This window comes from Nerophis lumbriciformis, linkage group LG03 (genome assembly GCF_033978685.3).
Source record: "Nerophis lumbriciformis linkage group LG03, RoL_Nlum_v2.1, whole genome shotgun sequence".
In the NCBI taxonomy this organism is placed as follows: domain Eukaryota; kingdom Metazoa; phylum Chordata; class Actinopteri; order Syngnathiformes; family Syngnathidae; genus Nerophis; species Nerophis lumbriciformis.
The window spans coordinates 66,255,001-66,265,000 of NC_084550.2; the positions used below are offsets into that span (position 1 = coordinate 66,255,001).

Below are 10,000 nucleotides of genomic sequence, written 5' to 3' on the forward strand. Positions count from 1 at the left end.
CAGGGCTGCCCTTTGTCACCGATTCTGTTCATAACCTTTATGGACAGAATTTCTAGGCGCAGTCAGGGCGTTGAGGGTATCTGGTTTGGTGGCTGCAGGATTAGGTCTCTGCTTTTTGCAGATGATGTGGTCCTGATGGCTTCATCTGGCCAAGATCTTCAGCTCTCACTGGATCGGTTCGCAGCCGAGTGTGAAGCGACTGGGATGAGAATCAGCACCTCCAAATCCGAGTCCATGGTTCTCGCCCGGAAAAGGGTGGAGTGCCATCTCCGGGTTGGGGAGGAGATCTTGCCCCAAGTGGAGGAGTTCAAGTACCTCGGAGTCTTGTTCACGAGTGAGGGAAGAGTGGATCGTGAGATCGACAGGCGGATCGGTGCGGCATCTTCAGTAATGCGGACGCTGTATCGATCCGTTGTGGTGAAGAAGGAGCTGAGCCAGAAGGCAAAGCTCTCGATTTACCGGTCGATCTACGTTCCCATCCTCACCTATGGTCATGAGCTTTGGGTCATGACCGAAAGGACAAGATCACGGGTACAAGCGGCCGAAATGAGTTTCCTCCGCCGGGTGGCGGGGCTCTCCCTTAGAGATAGGGTGAGAAGCTCTGCCATCCGGGGGGAGCTCAAAGTAAAGCCGCTGCTCCTCCATATCGAGAGGAGCCAGATGAGGTGGTTCGGGCATCTGGTCAGGATGCCACCCGAACGCCTCCCTCGGGAGGTGTTTCGGGCACGTCCGACCGGTAGGAGGCCACGGGGAAGACCCAGGACACGTTGGGAAGACTATGTCTCCCGGCTGGCCTGGGAACGCCTCGGGATCCACCGGGAGGAGCTGGACGAAGTGGCTGGGGAGAGGGACGTCTGGGCTTCCCTGCTTAGGCTGCTGCCCCCGCGACCCGACCTCGGATAAGCGGAAGAAGATGGATGGATGGATGGATAACATGGAAACAAAAACGGCAAAATAAATAAATATAAATTATATACTGTATATATCAATGTATGTGTATATATATATATATATATATATATATATATATATATATATATATATATATATATATATATATATGATATGTGTGTGTATGTTACTCAGTACTTGAGTAGTTTTTTCACAACATACTTTTTACTTTTACTCAAGTAAATATTTGGGTGACTACTCCTTACTTTTACTTGAGTAATAAATCTCTAAAGTAACAGTACTCTTGAGTACAATTTCTGGCTACTCTACCCACCTCTGCTAATAATGTTGTATGCACACTGTGTCGAGCGGAAATGGCCTATCATAGCAGCACAACGGCAGCGTTCTTGCCATCACCATCAACTAGTCAATCGGCCGCGTGAGTATACGTTGTCATCATTACACAAAAACATGAATGGGTCATTTGTATCTGCGTTGTAAATTCATAAACTAAAGCACCGTTTCGCTCTGAGAGGAGAGTTTGGCGTGCCTGTTCAGTGTTTACAAAGACGTGCTCCTCTTTAACGCTAACGTTAATTAGTTGTGCAAATACCTTTTACAACATTAACAGTTACGTATACTATGTACAGACGAACAATTAACTTTCACTTTAATCATACTATCATTGTTGTGTTATTAAGCAAAATAAGCAAAAGTTTTACTTTTGTTGAAATGTTTACACTGTTGTTACAGAATATTTAGTTTTGCACTTTTTTGTATTGGATGTTTATCTTTATTTTTGCACATTTTAGCAAATAAGCAATACTTTTACTTTTGTTGAAATGTTTACACAGTTGTTACAGAATATTTCCGTTTTGCACTTTTTTGAATTGGATGTTTATCTTTATTTTTGCACATTTTAAAGCAAAATAAGCAATACTTTTACTTTAGAAATGCTTATACTATTGCAGAATATTAAGATTTGCACTGGATGTTTACTTTTATATTTGCACATTAAAAAGCAAATAAGCTACTTTTAATTTTGTTAAATGTTAAAGTTTTAAATGTTTACATTGTTACAGAATATTTTGTCATGTTGTTGTCAATGTTGACTGAGTGGCCATACTTTTTTTTTTGTAAATAAAAGCCATGCCTTTTGAAAAAACTGGCCTACATTTATTTTTTCATCTTCATTTTAAATAAAAAAATAATCGGTAAAAGGAAAAATAATCTATAGATTAATCGAAAAAAAATAATCTATAGATTAACCGATTAATCGAAAAAATAATCTATAGATTAATCGATAGAAAAATAATCGTTAGCTGCAGCCTTAGTATATATATATATATATATATATATATATATATATATATATATGTGTGTGTGTGTGTATATGTATGTGAATGTGTATATATGTGTGTGTTCATATGTATACACATGTATACAAATATATATATATATATACATATATAAGTATGTGTATGTATATATATATATATATATACATATATAAGTGTGTGTGTATGTGTATATATATATATATATATATATATATATATACATGTATGTATGTATATATATATATATATATACATGTATGTATATATATATATACATGTATGTAAATATATATATATATATATACATGTATGTATGTATATATATATATATATATACATGTATGTATCCATCCATCCATTTCCTACCGCTTGTCCCTTTCGGGGTCGTGGGGGGGTTCTAGAGCCTATATGTATGTATGTATATGTATGTATATATGTGGGTGTGGGTGTGTATGTGTATGTATATATATGTATATGTATATATTTACTACATAACAAGGGGGTAATGGCTCGACAATTAATTAATTACATGTTAGTTTGAAACGTTAGTTTGTAATGTTAGCCAGCTAGCCATGCTAGCTAACGTTAGGCTAAAATACTAAAACTTTTATTGCAGTCAACGCGTATCTCTTATGTGTGACTGCAATCATATGGCAGTCTACACGTATCTCTTGTGTGTGACTGCCATCTACTGGTCACACTTATCATTTCACCACGTACCAAATAAAATAGCTTCAAGGTTGGTAAGCACAACCAAAATTATTCCGTACATTAGGCACACCGGGTTATAAGGCGCACTGTCGAAATGAAAGGATTTTAAGTGCGCCTTATAGTTCGTAAAATACAGTACAGGAAGTGATCTCATCAAAATGAACGAATGAATGAATGGAGCGTTCGTACGCCGAGACATGCGCCGCACACAGAGGCATATTTGGCGCAATGTAAAGGTCCTGGGGGCGGTATAGCTCGGTTGGTAGAGTGGCCGTGCCAGCAACTTGAAGGTTCCAGGTTCGATCCCCGCTTCCGCCATCCAAGTCACTGCCGTTGTGTCCTTGGGCAAGACACTTTACCCACCTGCTCCCAGTGCCACCCACACTGGTTTAAATGTAACTCAGATATTGGGTTTCACTATGTAAAGCGCACTAGAGAAAAAGCGCTATATAAATATAATTCACTTCACTAAACAGAAAAGGTTGGAAATAAAGGTCTTCGTAAATCGAGGTTCCACTGTACGTCAGATGTGGATGATATATCAATGCTCAACCTACCTTAGTGTAAACCCCCCATGAGAGTTCTGTCTCCGTCACCATGACAACAATCCCAAACATTCCAAAGATGAGCGCATAGTCGCTGAGTCGCTTCCGCTTCTCGAACAGCGCCCTCCTGTGGCCCAGCTTGTAGCCAATGTCCCTGTTCTTCTTCTGCGGCGCCCTTCCTCCGCCGCGCCCGCTGCCCTCCCTGACCAGGCTCTCGTTGGACGCCTTGCTGGGGTCTTCGCCGCCATTGCCCTTGGACACCACCACCTCCAAGCCGGAGCTGTGCAGCGTCTGCAGGGGCTGCGTTTCCGAGTCGAGCTCCGCGAGGTTGCGGCGCGACGATGACGCCAGGCTGCCCACTAGTGGTCTCACCACGCCGCCATTGTACTTGCAGGTGTTCATGGCTATCTGAGGGAGTCGGCGGTTGCTCTCAGAGAGGGAGGGCTTGGATCCAGCATGGCTCAGCTTCTTCTTCTCAGTAGTAGCCTGCAAGGGGAGGGAGGAAAAGTGAGAAATTGAACAAAATCGCAACAAAACGGACGCTCAGAGCTCGACAACACACACTCGTCAGGGAAGTGCGGCGTTTGATGTCGGCTTCCGTGCGTCAAGAAAAATGCATCAAAGTCGTTTCAAACCAAATAAAAAATGAATGCATCTTGATGTATAAATAAAAGTATATAACCAATAGTGGAGACTAAAGTGCAGAAAATTGAATCTTTGCGCTGCACAAATTTAGACATGAAAGATTGATGCACGGCGTGACCCCGTTTCCTTTTCTTCCCCCTGCTGAGATGAGCAGCATGCTGTCCAATCCGCAGGAAAGGACTTTTCTACATCAGGTGTTGTGCAGGGACACGGTAGCTGCGTGCACAATTCATCGGATTAAAAGCCTAACGGGAATAAAAAAAAAAATGCTTCATTCAATACAACATTGGCATGGAAACAAGAAAATCAGAAGATTCGGGAAAAAAAGATTTCCCCGTTTCTTGATTGCAGTCAATAAAATGTGTTTACACAGGCAATCCTAACAATTAGCATGTTAGGATTACCGTCTTTTCCGGACCATAAGACGCACTGCCGATGAATGGTCTGTTTTTGATCTTTTTTCAAAAATATTAGGCGCTCCGGATTCCATCCATCCATCTTCTTCCACTTATCTGAGGTCGGGTCGCGGGGGCAGCAGCCTAAGCAGGGAAGCCCAGACTTCCCTCTCCCCAGCCACTTCGTCCAGCTCCTCCCGGGGGATCCCGAGGCGTTCCCAGGCCAGCCGGGAGACATAGTCTTCCCAACGTGTCCTGGGTCTTTCCCGTGGCCTCCTGCCGGTCGGACGTGCCCGAAACACCTCCCTAGGGAGGCGATCGGGTGGCATCCTGACCAGATGCCCGAACCACCTCATCTGGCTCCTCTCGATGTGGAGGAGCAGCGGCTTTACTTTGAGCTCCTCCCGGATGGCAGAGCTTCTCACCCTATCTCTAAGGGAGAGCCCCGCCACCCGGCGGAGGAAACTCATTTCGGCCGCTTGTACCCGTGATCTTGTCCTTTCGGTCATAACCCAAAGCTCATGACCATAGGTGAGGATGGGAACGTAGATCGACCGGTAAATTGAGAGCTTTGCCTTCCGGCTTTCACCACAATGGATCGATACAGCGTCCGCATTATTGAAGACACTGCCTGTCGATCTCACGATCCACTCTTCCCTCACTCGTGAACAAGACTCCGAGGTACTTGAACTCCTCCACTTGGGGCAAGATCTCCTTCCCAACCCGGAGATGGCACTCCACCCTTTTCCGGGCGAGAACCATGGACTCGGACTTGGAGGCACTGATTCTCATCCCAGTCGCTTCACACTCGGCTGCGAACCGATCCAGCGAGAGCTGAAGATCCTGGCCAAGATGAAGCCAGCAGGACCACATCATCTGCAAAAAGCAGAGACCTAATCCTGCAGCCACCAAACCGGATCCCCTCAACGCCTTGACTGCGCCTAGAAATTCTGTCCATAAAAGTTATGAACAGAATCGGTGACAACTGGATTATAGAGCGCATTAAAGGAGTCATATTATTATTTATTTTTTCTAAATGTAAAAGACTTCCTTGAGGTCTACATAACATGTAATGGTAGTTCTTTGGTCAAAATGTTGCATAGATGATGTTTTACAGATCATCTTCAAGTCGCTTTCTGACAGTCTCTTCAGGATGCACCGTTTTGTGGGCGGACTTATTTACGTGGCTCACCGTTGACAGCGTCATCTCCCCGTCATCTTTGTTGTAGCAGTGTAGCGTGCAAGGACGGGAGTGGAAGAAGTGTCAAAAGATGGAGCTAACTGTCTTAATGACATTATGACTTTACTTCAATCAATAACTGAGCGGTATCTCCTCATCCGGAAACAACAAATGTGTCCCGTGAAAAACCGTCCGACCGGAACGCTCTAATAACTAAAGTTCCTTGGGTGAATAATGTAAACTCACTACACCGGTATGTTTTAGTGCTTTCATGGCGAGTTTACTGACAGATATAAGTAAGAACTTTACACTACTTTATATTAGAAATGGCAACAGTGGAGGATGAATGTCCCATAACAAGAGGAAGAAGCTTATCGACTACGGCATCGGCACGGACTACAATTGCGGACGCACGCACATTTTCAGGACTTATGCAGATCCCAAATACACATCAGCAGGTACCAGAAGGTAAGAAAAGTTGGTTTTGCATATTATTGCGAAACAAAACGCCAGCTAATATGTCTGCTAATAGGTGCCATTTTGCGGTCCTTAAACACACACCATAGTAATACTCGTACGTTTAATGCGCTGACAATCCATCAAGCGGTGCGGCTTCATAGCTTACCAAAGTCATGTAATGTTCTATATCAGGGGTGTCAAACTCAAATACAGAGTGGGCCAAAATTTAAAACTGAACAAAGCCGCGGGCCAAGGTTGAACAAATTAACCTTTTAATAAGGACCCAAACAAGTTTTGCATTGACTATTGAACAAGCAAGGCTTATATAACTTTATAGTGACATGCAAAATCGACTTTCAAATAATAATAATAATAATTAAAAAATATCAATGGCATATCAAATACAATTTAAATAAAAATGTAATGCCTCTTTTCTATTTGCAGCCTTCTGAGGTAAATATCAACATGAACTTTTTCCACTGGCTAATAAATTTGCAAATAAAATAACAATGAATAAACCAACCATTCAGGACTTTAAACTGCTCAGTTTGCAACACACTGATCTAATCTGATGTGCCCAAGCCTGATACCTGACATCTTTTCTTGGATGCTAGTTCATTAATGTCGGGGCTCAGGCTTTGAGCTGAGGCAACCTTCATTATCCAACAAAGGTGTTCATCAGTCATTATATCTCGTAGTCGACCCGGACCACAGTCTTGGGCACTGCCTTTAACGTCCTCTACGAGCTGTCGTCACGTCCGTTTTTCATCCATTCTAACAACGTGCCGGCCCAGTCACAAGATATGTGCGGCTTCTGTACGCACACACACGTGAATGCAAGGCACACTTGATCAACAGCGATACAGGTTACACTGAGGGTGGCCGTATAAACAACTTTAACACTGTTAGAAATATACGCCACACTATGAAACCACACCAAACGAGAATGACAAACACATTTCGGGAGAACATCCGCACCGTAACACAACATAAACACAACAGAACAAATACCCAGAACCCTTTGCAGTACACACACACACACACACGCACACACACACACACCTTGTAGCGTCCCGGAAGCGTTAGTGCTGCAAAGGATTCTGGGTATTTGTTCTGTTGTGTTTATGTTGTGTTACGGTGCGGATGTTCTCCCGAAAAGTGTTTGTCATTCTTGTTTGGTGTGGATTCACAGTGTGGCGTATATTTCTAACAGTGTTAAAGTTGTTTAATGGGCCACCCTCAGTGTAACCTGTATCGTTGTTGATCAAGTATGCATTGCATTCACTTGTGTTTATTTGTGTGTGTGTGTGTGTGCAGAAGCCTCACATATTATGTGACTGGGCCAGCATTCGTTGGACTGGATGAAAAGCGGACGTGACGATTTTCGGGAGGGGCACTGAAATTTGGGAGTCTCCCGGGAGGGTTGGCAAGTATGAGAATAAGCGGTGAATGCGGTGTTACCGCGGCACCGCCGCTGTATATAATCAGCGGGCCAGCTCTAGTGTTAATTTGATATCGCCTCAAGGGCCAAGTGAAATTACACGGCGGGCCAGAGTTTGACACCCATGTTCTATATTCTCAATGGAACATTTAAGGTTTTGGTGTTGTTTACTGCCATCATATTGCAGTCTACACATATCTCTTATGTATGACTGCCATCTACTGGTCACACTTATCATTACACCATGTACAAAATAAAGTTGCTTGGAGGTCAGTAAGCACAAGCAGAATTATGCCTTACATTAGTATGCGCACCGGGTTATAAGGCGCACTGTCGATTTTTAAAAGAATGAAAAGATTTCAAGTGCGCTTTATAGTCTGAAACACATGATCGACTTGGACGCACTGGCAAAAAAGGGTGATCAGCAACACTGCTCCCACTTAAAGAGAATGTAAGTGTCAACCGTTTAATACCATTTTTATGTTTCACTGATGTTCCTGTAAGATATTGTTGAAAATAGATGAATTATGATTAAAATAGCCCATGTTTGAGAAGCCTATTGTTAGTTCCAACAGATATGATATGCTTTGAAATGCATCATGTGCTCACCCGGCCCGTCTGTTAAATTTCAAAAGCCAATGTGGCCCCTGAGCCAAAAAGTTTGCCCACCCCTGGTCTGGAGTGTCACGTGTCGATGTACGAACCCCGTTTCCAAATGAGTTGGGAAATTGTGTTGGATGTAAATATAAACGGAATACAATGATTTGCAAATCCTTTTCAACCCATATTCAATTGAATATGCTACAAAGACAACATATTTGATGTTCAAACTGATAAACATTTTTTTTTTGCAAATCATTAACTTTAGAATTTGATGCCAGCAACACGTGACAAAGAAGTTGGGAAAGGTGGCAATAAATACTGATAAAGTTGAGGAATGCTCATCAAACACTTATTTGGAACACCCCACAGGTGTGCAGGCTAATTGGGAACAGGTGGGTGCCATGATTGGGTATAAAAACAGCTTCCCAAAAAATGCTTTCACAAGAAAGGATGGGGCGAGGTACACCCCTTTGTCCACAACTGCGTGAGCAAATAGTCAAACAGTTTAAGATCAACATTTCTCAAAGTGCAATTGCAAGAAATTTAGGGATTTCAACATCTATGGTCCATAATATCATCAAAAGGTTCAGAGAATGTGGAGAAATCACTCCACGTAAGCGGCATGGCCGGAAACCAACATTGAATCAATCCCTCAGACGGCACTGTATCAAAAAACGACATCAATCTCTAAAGGATATCACCACATGGGCTCAGGAACACTTCAGAAAACCACTGTCAGTAACTACAGTTGGTCACTACATCTGTAAGTGCAAGTTAAAACTCTACTATGCAAAGCGAAAGCCATTTATCAACAACATCCAGAAACGGCGCCGGCTTCTCTGGGCCCGAGATCATCTAAGATGGACTCATGCAAAGTGGAAAAGTGTTCTGTGGTCTGACGAGTCCACATTTCAAATTTTTTTGGGAAATATTCGACATCGTGTCATCCGGACCAAAGGGGAAGCGAACCATCCAGACTGTTATCGACGCAAAGTTCAAAAGCCAGCATCCGTGATGGTATGGGGGTGCATTAGTGCCCAAGGCATGGGTAACTTACACATCTGTGAAGGCACCATTAATGCTGAAAGGTACATACAGGTTTTGGAACAACATATGCTGCCATCTAAGCGCCGTCTTTTTCATGGACGCCCCTGCTTATTTCAGCAAGACAATGCCAAGCCACATTCAGCACATGTTACTTCGTAAAAAAAGAGTGCGGGTACTTTCCTGGCCCGCCTGCAGTCCAGACCTGTCTCCCATCGAAAATGTGTGGAGCATTATGAAACGTAAAATACGACAGCGGGAGACCCCGGACTGTTGAACGACTGAAGCTCTACATAAAACAAGAATGGGAAAGAATTCCACTTTCAAAGCTTCAACAATTAGTTTCCTCAGTTCCCAATCGTTTATTGAGTGTTGTTAAAAGGAAAGGCCATGTAACACAGTGGTGAACATGCCCTTTCCCAACTACTTTGGCACGTGTTGCAGCCATGAAATTTTAAGTTAATTATTATTTGCCAAAAAAAAAGAAAAGTTTATGAGTTTGAACATCAAATATCTTGTCTTTGTAGTGCATTCAATTGAATATGGGTTGAAAAGTATTTGCAAATCATTGTATTCTGTTTTTATTTACATCTAACACAATTTCCCAACTCATATGGAAACGAAGTTTGTACAAAACCCAAAACCAGTGAAGTTGGCACGTTGTGTAATTCGTAAATAAAAACAGAGTACAATGATTTGCAAATCCTTTTCAACTTATATTCAATTGAGTAGACTGCAAAGACAAA

General features: G+C 42.6%; 1 protein-coding gene across 1 annotated transcript in view; it reads right to left on the reverse strand.

Moving 5' to 3' along the window:
- Nucleotides 1–10,000, reverse strand: part of kcnn1a (potassium intermediate/small conductance calcium-activated channel, subfamily N, member 1a) — a 339,162-nt gene that overhangs the window by 174,606 nt on the left and 154,556 nt on the right. The window contains exon 2 of the mRNA XM_072912872.1: nucleotides 3,500–3,973. Coding sequence (XP_072768973.1) covers nucleotides 3,500–3,973 — 474 coding nt within the window. The remainder of the gene's footprint in view (nucleotides 1–3,499; nucleotides 3,974–10,000) is intronic.